The sequence below is a fragment of the Rhea pennata genome, chromosome 26, assembly GCF_028389875.1.
Source record: "Rhea pennata isolate bPtePen1 chromosome 26, bPtePen1.pri, whole genome shotgun sequence".
NCBI classification, from domain to species: Eukaryota; Metazoa; Chordata; class Aves; order Rheiformes; family Rheidae; genus Rhea; species Rhea pennata.
In genome coordinates, this window is record NC_084688.1 from 5,545,823 (window position 1) to 5,564,174 (window position 18,352).

Below are 18,352 nucleotides of genomic sequence, written 5' to 3' on the forward strand. Positions count from 1 at the left end.
GCAGTCTGGGAAGCAAATCACGTGAATTGAAACCCCGCGTCTATTGGTTATAAATGACATCATGGTATGTGAAGACACAAGTTCCTGCTTCTTTTATGCTTGGAATAAAATTGATCTCGCATTGGGTATACTTTAGCTCCCTCTGCTGATGGCAAGCCCTTAGAAAATGCGTTCCCCAAACCAAGATCAGACGGCCTATTTCTGTAGCTTAAGAGCTGCTCTGCTCCTAAGCACTGAATTTCACACCCTGCAGTAAGGATTTCAAGCCCAGGAACTCTTCAAATCTTTTCCCTCATTCCAGTGAGTCTAAGCAATAGAAAAGGCATCACACAAGACAAGAAGTTCTGAGGATACAGAGGAGCAAGTTACCTTTCTGCTGGAGAAGTGAGCATGCTTCCCTAGCTTGTTATTAAGAGCCTCGAGGAACATCTCATCCGTAACCTTCCCAACATTCATGCATGCATCGTCCAGAATGGCAATGATGCCTTTGTGCTGCTGCTCCACCAGGTCAACGATGATCTGATTGTTAAAGTAATCAATCTGCAAAATGCAGAAGAACAGGTGTGCATATGACTTTGGCGAGTGAAAGAAGTAGGTGAACAGGAGTACACCAGTGTTAGCCACTGCTCAGTGAACAGTTTCATTATTTGTGTGACAGGAGTATTAAACCCACCATTCACAGATGAAGCGATCACCTTGCAATACACAGACCACTAACTAAAAATTAAGCAGGCAACCATTGCACAGGTGCTCTTCTACCACCAAACAGCAAAAAAAGCGATCTTTTACATACCTCACATTAATCTCAAGACTTCTCCTAAAACTCAGCTGCTACAGAATGCACTTTAAAATAGCTTAAAACTCAACTGCACACAGTTACATCAGTGAAAACTGGGGGAAAATAAGAAAAGCATGAAATCCAATACACAACAATTAGTTTACTAAACACCAGTAACTTTTTTCACATGGTGACACAAAAATAGAGGTCAAGCGCTCTCTAGCTCTTTCCTAAACAGAAGGTAACACCCATTCGTAGAGTGGGTTCCTCCACAATCAGGTTTTGAAAGGTGCTGGGTAAGTTATCACAAATGATTCTACACCCATGAAAATGGGAAACTTATTAATTCACTGCAAATGGAGGATCAAACTCTTGATACCAATCTAATCTGAGTCAACATCTTACCATTAAAATCTCTCTTATCTCTGGCATTATTAAAGAAACTTGAACATCAGAACTCTCAATTTTTTTCCATTTGAATATCCACTATCAAACAAAGCAAATGAGCGTTTAGATTAGAAGCTCAGGCAGAAAGATGCCGTAAGATGTTTTAATTTAGACCTGCAATCCCCTATTTTCCAAAACCATGGGAAATATAGAAATGTTATCAGATAATCAGTTAGCTTCTTCCACAGTCTGACTTCTAGACAGCAAGCCTGATGGTACAGCTGTCACCGACACAGATGTCCTATCGACTTGGACAGGAGCTTACATGGGGAGTAACTTTAAATCTGGAACTTCTGCTGGTACACTGACCTCAAACTACCCTCTCCCTCCCCTGCCAACTCACTCACATGCTTCCAGGGAATTCCCTCGCGCTGGTATTCTTCCTGTTCTTGCTTTAGAACCAGCTGAATAAAGAGCTGCTGTAGCTTTTCATTGCAGTAATTAATGCAGAATTGCTCAAAACTAGGAGGGGGAAAAAAAAGAAAGGCAATGAGTTTTCTCATATGAGAAAGGAGAAGGCACAGCACTGTGCTTTACCAATGGGGCTCACCTGTTACTGTCAAATATTTCAAAGCCGTAGATATCCAGGACCCCAATGACTGTGTTTTTCCCATGTACTGTAGTGTCATAGTTCTTCACTTCGATCACATCATTGATGTGTGTCACAATCCAACAGAAGAGACGCTCATATATTGCCTGTCAGGAAACAAATACTGAGAAATCCTGCCTGCATCTCTTTAGTATTTAGACTTTGTGTATACGAGTTTTGGAAGCAAAAGAAACATTTTATGGGATATTTTCTTTTTGTCAGTAGCTGTTCACTTTTAGTAAATTTTATCTGTGTTTTTTTTTTTTCTTTACTACAGGCAGCATCTTGAATTAAGCTTTATAACGCTGTGTTGCATGTACTGTAAAGAACAAAGTCTAAATTTTAATGAAGTCACTAGGTATGGTGCATTGTCATTCTTTAATGCACGAAGTACAACTCAACCAAACAGCCACAGGCTAAAGAAGTGCGTTTGAGCTATTGTCACATACAAAATCAGACGTGGAGAAGGAAAATTTAAACTCACTTTTGCAAAGGCATCTCTGCCATAGGTGGCTTCTTGCTCAGTATGCTGTTTGTCAATGACGTCCCGTCCTGTAGCTACCGTTCGGAACAAGAGAGCCTTCTCCACCATGTCAGATTTGGTTGACAGCAACTCTGCAATGACCGACACAACCTTGCCATTTTCTATTAGAGGCGTATCACCATCCACAGAAAACTTCAAGTTCCCCTGCAATAAATAGCATGAAACTAGATTTAGATTTCTCTATTATTAACACCAGTCAGTAAACTCCGTGTTCATCCGCTATTCGAGCCGTTAAAATCTCTTAATAAATTAGAAGGGTGGAGCTGGCATATCCACATGTCCACAACATTCCCAATTCGGTGGAAGTAACAAAGTTTGACTCAAGGAAAAGCATTCCTTCTCAAGGTTCGGCCGAGTATATCAAACATTTCTGCAGGTTTAATCAGGTACTGGCTCAAGGCGCAGAGTCTAGCGATGGGAACTAACGGAAAGCATACAAAATTCCAGATGTAGCTTTTCATCTTTAATGCAGCTTGCCACAAGAGTCCTAGGCTGCAGTTCTTATAAAGCTTTTGCCCACAAAGGTAATGTGAATATTCCACGGAAGCTGACCACTCAGCAGCACTAATAGGACTTGACTGACAGTAAAATACCACAGGAGCGTTGCTACTGAATACCTGCAATCCCAGAATTAAGTACCAGTACCACTGCACCATCTGTAATAGTGGTCTTGAATCCCACCAGCATGGCCTCACGCTGCTCTGCCTCTGTTCCCTTCCTCCACGGTGCGGCAGTACTACCCCGAGGAGGGGGAAACATTGGAGAAGAGCTGCAGTTTTCTTTTGCCTTCTTGCCCCTGCCCACCTACGGTGCTTTTCTCCTCAAGGAGAGATCAGAATGGAGCTAGAGTGACAGTGCGTAGGCGAGGAGGGCCTGCAGCTCCGCTCAGCACACAGAGAACAAGAGGGCTCCTGTACCTCGTTGCACTCAAATCTCCACGGTGACGTGAAGTGCCATCCCTCCAGCAAAATCACAGCGGTGAGGGAAGAGTGTGAGGGAAAATGGAGAGAGAGGAAGAGTGATGTGAGACGTCCCTACCCACTAGCTGCCGAAACTCAAACAATTCCTTTTCAGAACATCAGCAGAGCCCAGAACTTCGTGGTACGGCTGCTATGGGATGTGGAATATGAAGAATTAAATGCTATCTTCCACCATTACTGCAGTGCTCTATCTCACCAAGCAATTTCACTCACCACTGATCGTTTTAAACCATATACATTTTCCCAGCCAAAGAAATCTTCCAACTGCTTCTACAGGAAGAAAACTTAGAGCTGTCAGAAGTACAAGTATGCCATCTGACCACTCCTGAAGAACAGCCAACTCTAACTGGAGGGCAGCGAACTTACCAAGTGAAGAATGGCTGCCACAATTTTGTAGACGGTCTGAATCTCCTCTTGCTTGAAGCCTATCACTTTCATGGCTTCAGCTACTGCTTTGAACTCTGCACCATCGTTGTTGGAACACTGAGGAGAAAGAAATGAGCTTGGGACAAAAGGTTCTTCATGAAAAAATTGTTACTGGTAATGGGTCCAGGTGGCCAAAATACCTCTGCCTGCATTTATTAATAGTGACAATATATTCCTACTGCAGAGGACTGCTTTTCATAAATAGGAACAAGTGGACTATGCACAATATAGGCTTGTCTTCTAGGTCCAGAACCTCCATTAAAAATAGCAGATAGGCGTTACCTTTCCACACACATCTCAGCCTCAGCTCCTGCTGTTTCAGCAGTAGTTTTAAGTATTTAAAGACACATTTACAATTAAGACAAGTTACCTGCAGCTCACTGACAACATCCTCACCTTTAGCTGTGCTCCAGCACGGATATAGTTGTACGCAGATGCATCTTTCTGAAGATGTAGAGATCGTAACATCTGGTCAGAACCCCCCTGCAGCAGCTGAACAACGAGTAATTTAAGAAAAGGTGAGCGAAAAAAAGAAAATCCTGCCTTTTTCATAGGAAGTCGTTTATATTAAATAAATTCTGTTCCTTACACATCTGCTTGACATGCAAAACCAAAGAGATGAAATTATTGCTAAAGCAGAATCAGCTATGCTATCTTGAGTCACAAGCATGACTCGCAAGGTACATGGACTGCACCATTGCAAGGCTCTGAACACAGCCTAGAAAAGACAAACCTGAAGCTCTTCATGGACCAGACATGTTTACATTTACAACATGCCACAGATGCATTTTGGCAAGCACACTGACCTTCTCGGCTACACGCCGAGACTTTCCGATGGGGAAATGTTTGTTAGAAAGGTGCTAACATGCTACTACGGTGTACTGAACAAGTAGGAAAAAAAACAAAAAACCTACAGTTTTCTCACCACAAAAGCAAGAATAAAGGTTATACTAATAGGCCAACTGTTTCTCCCAAAGGACACACAAAGGAGGCACCATACAGTATGGAAGACATTAAAAAGAACCCAAAGAAAAAAGAAAGCGAACTTGGTGCCATAAAATTACTTCCATATGGACTAGAGAGGTCTCAAGACAAAAATACAAGGATTAAACTTATTACAAATAAAGCAGTGAGTCGAAGTCCAATATTCTACCGTGTTTGTTTAGTTAGCCTCCTTTTAAGTATACAGATGTGTTAATCCGGGACTAGAAGGCAGCAAACAAAATCTTCCCATGCTCCTCCCCAAAAACAGGCCTCTTCAAATAAGCAAAGAACCAAAATATTGCTCAAAATGCAACAGCGTGGGGAGAATCCTTTGCAAAACGCATGAGAGGGTGAAAGCTTTATGTATTTTGCCTATCATGCCCGGGAAACTCAGAAGCAAGTCATTATTTTCAAGAAGTGAACACCAACCTGATAAAATGAATGAAAGCTTCGTTCCCCCGGCTGCTGCACAATCACACGAGACTGAGGAGGGGAAAAACAAAAATACAAGATACGTATTTCTGGATGTGGACAGCCTGCCTCCCAAGCATCTCCCCTTAGAAGCCAATGCAGCAGCTCGCTACTGCTGAAATACCACGAACTTAGTATTACCTTACTATTGTCAGTCTGTCTTTTATGAACATTATTAGCTAGGCACGATCATCAAGTTTGAAATCTCAACACAAAAAGACCTGCTTGTGTAACAGCTGCAACCTGCTATTTTTAACCAGAAATCCCATGCGGCCACTGCCAAATTGCTTTCATGCAAGAGTCGAATAAAAAGTCATTTTAGGTTAAGGGTTACTTAATAGCTGGAAAGGAGAAACAGGACCACGCGGCTGCAAACAAATGCTCCACAGGCCATGGTTAGGGCCTTATGGTAACCACCTCTAAAGCACCAGGGCAGGACGACCGACAGCACCCAACCACTGTAAAATTTAACACTCCCTTAATACAAGAGCTCTGCTCTAGAGAGCAAGGGAGAGTTCCGACTATTCCAAATCAGTGTAAGAAAGCACAAGAAAAACAGTTATCTCCAGCAGGCAGTCAAAAAGTAGCCTACGCTTATTTTATATTGCGAGTTTTAACTATGGACAGCGACTGCACGTGTGTTCCCGCTCCAGTGCAAAGTCACTGTCTATTGGCCTGTGTTAGTATCAAAATCCTCAAGGCTTTGAAAGTGGAAACAAATTTAACTGGCTGGAACTGAGACTATTAAATAAAGGGTCGTGATTTAAGCCACTGCAGCTGTGGCCCCACTCTTTTTTTTTTTTTTTTTTGCATGGAAGCATCACATGTTAAATGTTTTTTTTATAAAACAAAGTGTTTATTCTGAAAATAGACTTCAGGGAAATAATGAGAGAAATAAAAAGAAAAGGAGCAGATGTTGTTAAATACGTAAATTAAAGCCAGACGTGTCTCAAACATGTCATGAGAACTGTTAATAGATCAAGCCCAGTTTCTCTGCGGGGTTTTGCACATTCCCATGTTTTCGGCCACCGCTTAGTGACATGAAAAGAATTATGCTTTGGCCGGCTTGGAATATGCAGAAACAAAGTTATAAGGGATCACGCAAGGCAGTGGCATCATTTCAAAGTAACGCCTCCAAAGCCGACTGTTGCTACTTAGAGACCTAGAAAACTTATTTCATTTACCAGAGAGATCTCAATGCAGGAACTTATACAGAAGGAGTTTTGCTAATGTTAAATTAATCTCAGCTTTCATTCTGGATACAAAGGACACACACCTATATGAACATAAGCTTTGAGTAACACAGGTCCTTTACATGGTGAGCTCTGAAAGCAGCACCTGCACCTTACCAGCATTTCAGTTCTTTCACTAATTCTTGCCAAAAATTAAGCTCTAGATTTAAAGTGATTCTGTGCCCACATACATTACAAGTTGACATATTAAGTTTGAAAGGAAAATATTCTAATGGCAAAACATTAACATTTTACAAATGTAACTACACAAAAACCTTTTATTCTACAGCTGAACTTGGCTTACCTTTTCTAGTAAGTAATTATTGATGTGCCCACCTATTGGGTCTCCTTTAAAATCAAAGTTGATATCCATATATTTTCCAAATCTGCTGGAGTTGTCATTACGGTTTGTTTTGGCATTGCCAAAGGCCTCTAACACACAGTTGGATTTCAGCAATATGTTCTTCACTCTTTAGTGCAGATAAAAGCAAAAGAGAAGAGAAAAGGATGAATCTAGATTTGTGCATTCACTTTTCTAACGGAACTTTTTTTCAGATGCATTAAAAAAAAAAAAAAAAAGACGTTAGTATCAGCAGAGATGCCCTTTGATGTGTGTGACATTAGCAATGCCATGGAAAATCAGTTGGGAGCTTTTGGTAATGCTCCCTAGAGCTGAACAAATGTGAACTGAAGACCAGATCTCCCCACTGAAAATACTGTGAGTTTTGAAACCAATTGCTTCAATTCTTTTGCGAATAATCTGCAAGTTTGTTTCAGCCTGGGTATTAAATTTGTTTCAGCAGAAAGCCACGTTCTGTATTTCCAAAACTTTTATGCTAGGACAGGCACATTTTGCAATTCAGGAATATGCAAGCCTGAAAGGTCACGGACTATGCTCCTTTCACTCGTCATACCGTTCTAGCGTAAACATGCTTCAGACAATTTGCCACAGGAAACATGATTTCTGGCCGTTGCTTTTATTTTGAAAGTTTGAAGGCTTGATTTTCTCCTAACCTTTCTACGTGATCTTAGCAATCAAGATTTAGCAATCGGTATTTCAAAATTTCTGGAGTAGAAGTAGAATCTGAAGAAAATAGTTAAGTGCTTTAAAAATAGCACTTACTGTAAAAGACAATCCAGTACCTTGGGACTGCGCAGTCTACAGAAAGAGATCCAGAAACAAAACAACATCACTTATTTTGCTGCAAAGCCCTTACCTTTCCACCTCAGCTCTCTGACCAGGGTTGGTAATGGCTGCTATGTACTGCATAATATATTTACTGGCCTCAGTCTTTCCAGCTCCACTTTCACCTAAGAGCAAAAATACAAAGAATAGATCAAAATAAAATCAAAACATAACACTGAACAGTATTCTTAGCTCTACTGTGATTATGTTTGGGGGTTCTGTTGTTGTTTTCTAAAGCAACCTTCTTTGTGCGTACTTTGAACATGTTTTAAATCAAGCCAAAACCCTGTTTGGTTGTTACTACTACGTTAACTTAATACCAGCTACGGTGCAAGATTTCACAGGTCTGTGAAAAGCCTAGCAAGCAGAGGATCAAAAGAAATATTGTTAGAGGAAAAAGACTGGCATGCAGAGGCTTGGCTAGCAGCAGTGCTGCAAACTGTAATACAAGAGGCTACTGTTCAGCGCACCATCTCGGGTCTCTGGCTTTTCAGGCTGCTGAAGCACGGGAACATCACAGAAACGAAGTGCCAGGATCCAGATAGCAACTGTTCATGGTATAAGCAGTGCTCCCACTGTTAGAACCATGACAAGCAACCCGTCTGGCCATCAAAACAGAGAACAAAACATCGAGCAGCCGTCCAAAGCACGAGATGAGCAATTCTGCAAAAAAGAGACAGGAACGGATCTTCACACTCACATAGGCAGAGCGAGAAGAGGCCTCACGTTCAAGCCATCACTTTGCATGCACAGATTAAGCTAATTACTGCTACCCGCTCCTGAATTAGAGAAGAAATAATTGCAAAAGTCTCCACACAAGGAATAAAATGCAAATAAGCATAAGATGTGCATCGTTTTCTCTTTTACAAAACGTCACCGTTGGCCACATCACTATTCTTCTGCCTAGAATTTCACAAAGATCAAGCGTTCCTGGTGACGGAGAGCTCTTTCGGCTTACCTGATATTACAATGCAGGTGTCTTTCGATCGCCTCTTCATAGCTTTATAAGCAGCATCAGCAATTGCAAAAAGGTGAGGAGGCCTCTCGTACAATTCCCTCCCTTTGTACTGCTCAATCGTGTCGCGCCCGTAGATGTTCAAGTTTTTGTAAGGATTCACAGAAACCACTACTTCCCCAATAAACGTGTAAATCCGTCCTTTTTCAAACCTACCCAGGATGAGAGAAAAGAGACAAAGAAAACTGGTCAAATGTAGTACTGAAGAATAGGTTTTCCAAGCAAGTTGCCCATTTCATCGTAGCAGCTCTTGAATTCATCATCGTAGTCAAATATTATAACAAGGCTTGACTAAGGACATTATCGGTGACCAGTGCTGTCCTCAGGGCATATTAGCACATTTAGAGACGCGATGTGACAAAGAGGAGGAACTAGGGCTAATTTCAAATCTTACCACTGAAAGGAAATTTCTACTGTTTTTCCACTTACAGATGCATGACAGATCCAATTACTGAGATTAAAAAACCCACCAATTATATTTCTGAGTATAGCACACTTCTGCCCTGCAAATGCAAGCAAGCGGGCTTTCTGCATCGCTCCAGGTACCCCTTCACAGTAGTAGGCTACCAGAAACAAATTTTTCTAAGATGCCATTTCAAGTTAACATAATTTATTGCTTCGAGAATTAATGAGAGGCAAATATCAGTGACGAGTTTATATAATTCAGGTCATAAAGTGGATTAAAGGCAAGTTCTTTTTCTCACATTCCAGAGCTGTCTGGGATCCAGGCCAGATAAACACAAGTTTTGAAGCCACTAACTTAGAAGGTCTAACGACATTTGCAAGAAAGTAAAGACAAGATACAAGCCAAGAAATAAATTATAGCCTTTCAGCTCTAGGAATTAGCTTCCACTCCATCCTTTTCACTAGGTGGCACTTCAACGTCATCAGCGCTGCGAAACCAAAAGGGAAAGCTGCTGAAGGATATATGAACGTAACACTAAACCACCCCTTTTCTAAGCCCCACTTGACCATTAGTTTTCATTCTGGAGACATGATAAACAACAATTTGAAGCTGATAAACTAGCTTTTTGTTTAAATTTAAAAGATGTTTCCAAAAAACTTCATATGATAAAGTGTTACCTACTAGAAGAGCACAGAAGGCGTTTCAGGATAAGGATAAGAACTGAAGAACTCACCAGGAGTTGGATTCTTGGAAGGAGAAAGGATGACAACAGATTTAGAGTGCAACATGCAAGCTAGGTAGTTCGGTTATTAAACACCTGTATGCACCCTGTATTTAAAGTTTACAACGTTAGATGGCACCACAGCATCTCTGTACGCTACAGCATGGGCCTGCACAGTCCTTGATGGGCTACAGCATAAATTCCAGCATCATTTTCTCAAAGTTATCACCACCCCCACGTGGTGACAGGCACGGCACTTTCTGCTGTTCATTGGAGAATTCGCTGCAGCATCTCGGACGGGTCAGTTTTTTCTCAAATTTTGTAACACCTGCTAAATGTAACCCAGCAACTAACGCTCCACCTTCAGCGGGCTGTTTTCCCCTCTGCAATTCCAGCTGCCTCCAGAAATACTTCATTAAAAAGGCAGGAGAATCGCAAAAGGTCTTTTTGTTCCCATGCGAAGTTCTGACTAGAAGTAGTCCTGATGTGCACATCCCAAAACATGACGGAGCTTAAAACATAGAGATACACTTTTAGGGTTGTAAGCTGTCTGAAAGCCAAATATATGTGTATGTGTGTGTATATATATATATATATATATATATATATATATATATCTTAGAAAACGTAAGAGCATTATAACTAGCAGCACTCACTGAAACTCAGCAGCTCTTGACCGAGCATGTCAACAGAAATGATGGATGACACGTGGGCAACTTGGCAGAAGTTAAACTGCTAAGTAACAGGTACAAAATACAGAATCACAACCTATTTCTTAGAAGGCTTTGCTGGGAAAGGAGGAGGCGGCTGTGTGTATATGGGACGCTCGTGCACTCAACCGTCATCGTTTCAATTCTTTTCAAGTACAAAGCAGGCTGCAACCGTGCCGCCGGGAAGGATGCACAACACTCGCTATACGTGTGGGTGCAAAGAGATTTTCGAGCAGACTGCTGCCTCGTGTGCTTATCCTGCGAGGACAGGAGAGGCTCTCTAGACACAGAAGAAAGGAGTTTGGGGTTTTTTGGGGGACATTTTTGTTTTATATGCCACTTCCCAAGTTGCTGCACAGCAGGCATTTCGCTACCGCAGACGGTCCTATTCAATGCCAAAAAGATGGATACATTAGCATTGGAAGGAGGTTTGAAACCCCACCGGACCGCCAGGTGACGAGCCGCAGGCTGCTTCTCGTTGCTGCCAAGAAGAAAATAAAAAAGCACGTTCCTCCCGAAGCGTCGCGCCAAGTCACCAGCACGGGACCCAGGACTTTGACCTCTTCCTTAAGCAATGAATTATGTAAACTGGCAGTAGCAGAGCCCAGTTTAAGTTTCCTCCCTCGACAGTTCTCCGTCCCCGTCTCCTCCGTAAGCACAGTCTACAGATTTGCTGCCTCGGTGCGTCTGCCGGCTGCAAAAACGCGCCCAAAATAAATCCGCGAGACCCCTGCCGACACCGAGCGAATCCACTTCGGAAGCGCTAAGGTTGCGATGCCTTGACGCACGCGGCAATTTGGCACGTTTTCTGCTCGTTTCCCGGGCACTTCCCGGCTTAGATGACACAGACCTTGCATTCAGCCTCCAAGTCAGGTTTCAAAACGTTTTACCAGACTCAGATGAATTGCATCTTAAATTTCTATAGAAAAACTGCAGGTAGAGGAGGCGAAGGAGAAGGATCCTTCTCTGGGTTTGACAAACGGACCCCTTGCTCCAAGCCTTGCTTTAAGGGTACGGAGCTCCTGAGCAGCAGACGTTCCTGCCGTGGCTCTGGGTATTTTTTTTTTTTCCCCCATTTCTTAGCACTGGTGTTAAAATCGCAGCGTGCTGCTTGGACTTTCCTAAAACGAGCTTTCGCTCCGCAGCCCTCGCGGCTGATAAAGCCTCTTTTCATCGCACGGGGCAGTTCAGTGCGACGGCAGGCCAAAACCAGCAGCGGCTGTTTTCCTAGCTGCATTGCTTCGGTGCGAGACTCTCGGTTTTCCATGCCCAAGACGAGCTCGTGAAAGCTGAAGAAAACAGCCAACGCCTGCAGTCCGAGCTGGGAGGTGTATACGTTATATCAAATTTGCTATCCCTCCGCAAGGCATGGTCACAAAACCGGACAACCAAGGCAGCTGGCACTTACCTGAGAGGCTCTTAAATCAGGGCATGCACTCAACCAGGAGAAAGCACATCAACGTAGAGAAGAAATCACTGCAGTACCATGCACGTACCACCCAGAAGTGCGTTTTCCACTATTAAAAGCAATTTATAGCACAGTTGTTAAGAGGAACACGTGCACATACCACTCACAGCCGAACCCCAGCTGTACGCAACACGAGAGTCACAGCACATCGCGCTGCAACTTTGAGGAGGAAAGGATTTTCCCCCAAGTGATTCTATTTCTTCCAGTAATTTCTGCATTGCTATTTTCAGAATTTTCTTTTAAGTAAGACTGCTGTGCATTAAATTACAAGTCAAATATCTGCTCCTCCAGAAACAGTGGCATATCGTGCGTTCACATATCTAATCACCGTTGGAAAATACACCACCAAAACCAGGAAGCTGAAGTTCTTCGCTACGGACTCGCCACCAGAGAGCACTCACATTTAGGACTTCTCCCACCTGACAAACAGTCCAGTCAAAAATAAAACTGTTCTTACCGAGGAAATGATGCAACTTCAAATGCACTCAGTACAAATAAAGAAAAGAGTTAGTTGGCAAGAGTTGGAAGCCAAACTCCAAAACAACATCTGCAGAATACAGACCGTTCAACGAAGGCACCCCACCAGGCAGTCGCCCCTCCAAACGCTGCAATCCAAATTATAAAGGGAATTTACAGTTAATCACTTCAATGATAATTCCCCCGCACTGGAAGATAAACAGAAACTTGCTGGGATCGCAGACCGCAAGCATCATTCTGCAGGCTTATTCTTATGTCTGGAATTCAACATATTTTCTGAGATAACCTGTGCCAGCTACCACAAAGATCAGTCTGCAGCGCGATCTCCGGCTCAGCTTCCCTAGGGTGTGAAGTTGCTCCTTAGAAATGCGTTTTGCCTGTCTTTCTCTCCAGCTGTCTAATATTTGGGAAGCAGCACAACCGCTGGAAAAATCAGGTCAAGCCATGAGCCATCGCACTGAAGTTACCTTAAGAGAGCTTAAAGCGCAGGTATCACCATTAAGGATCACTCTGTTCAGGGCAAAGAGCTTCTCTCCTCTGGGACTCGTTTCCTGCCACAGATCAAAGATATACATAATCTTGTGCTTTACACATATACAGACACACTAAAGCTTCTCCTACTTTAGCTGGGCAGGTGCTCAGTAAACCTGCTCTGGTCTCACCTCTTCCTCCTCCGTCAATATACACCAACGCTCCAGAAACGGAGCAGCTGTCTTCACTGCAAGAGGTCACAACAGGGCCATCAGCTAAAAAGATTTACTTTCAGTTCAAGTGGCTTAAACTAAAGGAAGGTAACAAAAAAGCAAAAAAAAAAAAAAGCAAAAGAGAATAATTTGGAATAGATACAGACGCATCAGCCTGCGCAAGACTCTCAAGAGCAAACCTAGCATCACTTACAAGGAAAAGGGTAAGCTGTTGGATTCAAATTTTTATCCATTTCAACTGCAACTCCAAACTGCAAAGTAAACACGAACATTTAGCGTAGAAAGAGTAGCACTCTACTCTTTCTTCTTTACTCACGTGTGCACGGGATGAAGAGCGATCTTGTAGCTGCATACCACTTCGGCATGCAGAAGAACAGGGGCAATTCCTTTTTCTGCTACGAACTTCTTGGGCGACTTGGATTACCCTCCCACAAAGGGGCACACAGTACTCAACTATTTCTTACCACTAAATACACGCATTAAAATTCCATTACTGCAGGTTTCGACGCTATTTTCATTGCAAACAGGCGTTAAGATTTTAACTAGAATTCATGTTAATGAAGAAGGCAAGAACGGGCTTTTAGGATGTTTTCATTAAAGAAAACTTAAGCAGACTCCTGACAGTGAAATAGTATTTACACAGTTTAAAATGTTAGACTGCATAGTTTGCTGTATTGGCACAAAGGAATAACTATTCTTCTCCTGCTTAGGGAAGTAAGATGACTTTGCTTAGACACGTTTCACCCGGTGTTCCTCTAAAGAACACATCAGACAATTGTGCCTTTTATACATGATACCAGGTCTCTCTCTTAAGCATTCAGTGTTACTTAAAGAACTTATTTCAGGGCATTCTTGAAATAAATTCAGCTGTCGAGCAGGAAAGAATTACTTTCAAGTCCTTCAGTAAATTGTTCGTGAACTGTATTACAGCAAATCATCCTCATCAGAAGAGAATTCGGACAAACAGGATTCGGGCTGGCAGAAGCAGAGCTAAAATATTCTTACTGCAGTTGAAAAAGCAAACCAAAAAAAAAAAAAATCTGTCTAGTCAATATTACCTCCTTGTTCTAGGAAAGCAATCCAGGCCTGTCGCGACTCTGAATCTGCATGCCTACAATGCTTTAATCCATCCTATTAGCCAAAAAAGGGCGATTCAAGTTCATTTAATGTGCAGGTGAAACAAATTTTTGCTTGCAGTTGTCTCGCATGGTTTCAGTGCTCAGATGTTGCCAACTTAACAAAATAGGAAATGCCATTCACCGTGCGTTCGGCACCACTCCTTTCCTGTCCGGGAGGGAACAGAAAGGGCAGGGTGAGCAAGACTTCGTTCATCTGCAGTTTTCAGTCAGCTTCGGAAAGAAGGTTAAAGACTCCTTTGTCATGACATAGGGCGTTTTTTTTTCCAAAGAAAACAGTAAACTAGGAATGACTGGTGCCACATCTTCCTCACCCAACCAAGAGTTAGGCAAGCTCTTGACCGTAATTTGACAAGGCTGATGCAGCTCCACCACAGTTGACCCTTAGCTCATCTCTGTCAACCCAGTAGGTGAGGTCAGGGGAAAGGAAAATGGAAGATGGATGCTAAGCTAGCTCTAACGAACGCTGAATAAAGGCTGAAATAGTGAAATGCAGCTGGCTAGCTAGAAACTGGAATGATATTAAAATCCCTTTCCTTAAATATCGAGTTAAAGTACTAACCTTGCACCGAAAAAATGCCAAACCACTAAACATAGGAGTCGCTGAATACTTTCATTTCTATTTGCGTCACAGGACAGAATGAACCATCTCTCTCTTCTATAGTTAGAGAAATATTACATATTCTTCTTGCATATCAAGAAACATTGCAGAAGACACAAGTAGACTTAAAGTAGATAATGTGAAAAAAAGAAGAGATTCTTTGGAAAGCTTTCAGGGATAACGTAATGCCTTGTGTTTTCTTCTTTAGTCCACATGAGGAAAGTTCCTACTAAGCACAGACACTTGTGCTTAATAAGCAGCTTGCTCCTTATTTCTCTGCATAGAACAGTAAAACACACATCCACCTTTGATGTGAAAAGTCCAGCTGGACCACTCTAAAAACCATAATGCGATATTCACATTACCCTGCTTTGAGCAGGACATTGCACTTGATGATCTCCTGAAGTCTCTTCCAACTTAAATTATCTATCCTCTCATCCTATACCTAACCAGGCAAGAGGGAAAACAAGTTGGGGATGGCAACCAACTGAAGAATGCCATCTACCCTAAATCTCTTTTTAATCTGTCAAATAAAAACACAAAATCTTTAAACAGATAGCAAAAAAGAAGAACAAAGCTCAAAAGTCAGGTAGGATCTTTTATTTGCACGTCACGTGTGATGTCAGCTGGAGCACATGTGCAGAAGAACACAGAGCTCACCTTATAAGAGAGCGAAACTAAATGCCGGAGACTCGTAAGACTATTGAGGAAGAAGAAAGGTAGAAACAAGCATTGTAAAAACATCAGTAGATAATCTTGCTAAGCAGCCAGAAGAACTACTCAAACAAAAAGACTATACAGGCCCATATGAAAAATGGGAATGGATTTAATCTGGCCAATTTAGGCTTCAAATTAAGAAAGTTCACTGCCAAGGGAGCAAAGTCCTGAAACAGTGTTTCAATAGAGGGAGCAAGGACTAGTGAGCCTTGCTGGATATTGCAGGACTTATTTAACTGATGTGTTTAGAAGATTTGGCTTCTTGCACGGTCTTAGCGACAGATTTCAGAAGTATCTGAAGGGAGTCAAGGGGATAGGGCTAAACCTTTTTCAGTTGTCCCATGTGACAGGACAAGAGGCAATGGGCAAAAACTGAACCTCAGAAAGTTCTGCCTGAACGTGAGGGGGAATTTCTTCACTGTGAGAGTGACAGAGCACTGGAACAGGTTGCCCAGAGAGGTAGTGGAGTCTCCTTCTCCGGAGATACTCAAAACTTGCCAGGACACGATCCTGTCTAACATGCTCTAGGTGACCCTGCTGAGCAGGGAGGTTGGACTAGATGATCTCCAGAGGTCCCTTCCAACCTTACCCATTCTATAATTTCACAATCCGGTATGTTCCTTCCAGTCTGGTACCTTAAAAAAGATGCCTTCTGTTCATTCATCTCCTTCTCTTTCCAAACAGTTTGTCCATTGTTTTACTGTAACCTTCAATCTCACAGTTCCCAAAACCTTAAATCTGGGGAATTCAGCTTTGTTCACAAGATTACACACCACTGTGTTGATGATATGCTTCCTTCAAATACAGCAGTGGACAAAACTGCAGCACAAAACGTGAAAACCAGACTAATGACTCGTGGCTGGATAGATTTACATCATGCAGAAGATACAGGCGTGATTTCTACTCTATGCATCGCTGGTGCATGAATTCTGCAATGGTAGGACACTGAAGAGTGTCCGGGCAAGGACTAGCTTTCATTTCTGAATAACAATCATTCTTCCAAGCAATGCTGCAGGAGCTGCAACCCAACAGAAACATCAAGAAACGTTCAGGAAAAAAACTAAGTGACTGATATTCCTCTTACCTCCTCCTAACTTCTCCAGTAACTTCAGGGAACAAAAACATTTACTTCACTGCTGATGACCATGGTAGCAGCGTAGTTGTACAAGAAACATAACCTGGAGACCCACCAGCTACTGTATTGATTTGACTTTCCACCCCAGTAACACTTTCTAAGTCATCTTTTTTTAATGTTTACAATTTAGTATGTCACCTTCCCAATTTTCTGCATACACTGCACAATAGAACTAATTATTTATGTCTGAACACAACTCTGTTTATTCTGCAACCCTAAGTGCCAAGGTACAATCACAATATTCTACAAATTTTCTTTGTAGATGCTTGGAGACTCCTTTTACCGTCAGCTGACCACGAGTTACTGATGCTCAGATGCTTCATTGTTCGGTTATAAAGAAATACTCTGCGTTTGTTAAACTCGCACCCAGTGCCGATCTGCGGACACTGCTGGAGCCTCCTGAATACAGCATTGTTTTGATGCAGGGCTCAAAACACCCAAGAATCATCTTGCAGCAGCAAGATACAGTACACAGTCTGCAAGCACTCCAAAATGCCAGCTTACTTCTTCGGTAACATTACAAAATAAAATCAGATGCATCACTTACACTAACACAGGCTACGCAAATGGTAATGCAAAAATATGACCTACATTTCCGCATATTTAAGGCTACCATCTACGTCAGCTCACCTAGAAAAAGTCTTTGAGCATGCAGTCCTCTAACACTATTTGGTTTCTGGGTATGAGACTAGGCAGACTTCTTTAAGCATTTATGTATTTTACAGCATAATGTGACTTAATGCAGGTCTTGTGGTTTGGCTCCTAAACCTTCCTAGCAGCACATCAGATTACCAGCTAAGGGCTCCAGTAAACAGCCTGCTGAGCCGCACTGAAGCGGATGAAGATATTCCACCTACAGCTGCCTGTCCAGCTCCTCTGGCAAAGATTCCCTCCTGCCACGTCTGCTGGAAGGACAAGAACGGACAGCGTGGGCTCAACCACCCCGAGTTCATAGTCCGTCACACCAGCCCATATCAACAACATGGTGATTTTGCAGTTAAAAAAAAAGAAAAAAAAAAAAAAAAAAAAAAGCAAACTGGGAATTAAAGCAACCAAAGCGGGGCAGGCTCCACACAGCCACTTCTCGTATGGAAGCAGCTGCTTTCCAAAGAGACGAGGGAAACCGCTAAAAAGGCAGCAGCATCCTAAGCTGCCGTCACTGCTGCTTGTTCAGTGAAGAGCAAGTCAGAATTCGTTTTAAAAAGGCAACGGCGAGGAAAGGAGAACGATCGGAAGCGTCTGCTTTAAGCAAACCTACAGATTATCATGGACACCGTTTCCCGGGGGACAGACACCACCAGCTTCAGCCACTGCCTTGGATAAAGAGCTGTAAGGGGAAAGCTCAGCTCCCAGATCCCAAAGGAAATACCTTTCACCGGGCATATGCCCACTGACTATTCGGACCCTTCCCTTTATGCTTTTCCCATGGCAAAGTCCCATTTTTTGTTTGTAGATCTGGCATAGGTTTGTTATGATTTTTGTTTATTTTCCGCTTTGTTTTGAAAAAGCCTCACGTTACTTAACGGCAATGTGAACCAGAGCTGCGATTTAATCCTTTCTTTGCCATTTCTCTCCCTCTCTGCATTAGGAAAAAAATGAGCAGCAGCTGTCCTGGAACACAAATC

The 18,352-nt window shown here is 42.5% G+C and overlaps 1 protein-coding gene across 1 annotated transcript in view; it reads right to left on the reverse strand.

Moving 5' to 3' along the window:
- Positions 1-18,352, reverse strand: part of MYO1D (myosin ID) — a 136,451-nt gene that overhangs the window by 93,623 nt on the left and 24,476 nt on the right. The window contains exons 2-11 of the mRNA XM_062595903.1: positions 8,596-8,804; positions 7,669-7,762; positions 6,756-6,921; positions 5,178-5,231; positions 4,161-4,256; positions 3,705-3,821; positions 2,299-2,502; positions 1,776-1,921; positions 1,573-1,687; positions 370-540 (exon numbers count right to left, since the gene is read on the reverse strand). Of these exons, the coding sequence (XP_062451887.1) occupies positions 370-540; positions 1,573-1,687; positions 1,776-1,921; positions 2,299-2,502; positions 3,705-3,821; positions 4,161-4,256; positions 5,178-5,231; positions 6,756-6,921; positions 7,669-7,762; positions 8,596-8,804 (1,372 nt within the window). The remainder of the gene's footprint in view (positions 1-369; positions 541-1,572; positions 1,688-1,775; positions 1,922-2,298; positions 2,503-3,704; positions 3,822-4,160; positions 4,257-5,177; positions 5,232-6,755; positions 6,922-7,668; positions 7,763-8,595; positions 8,805-18,352) is intronic.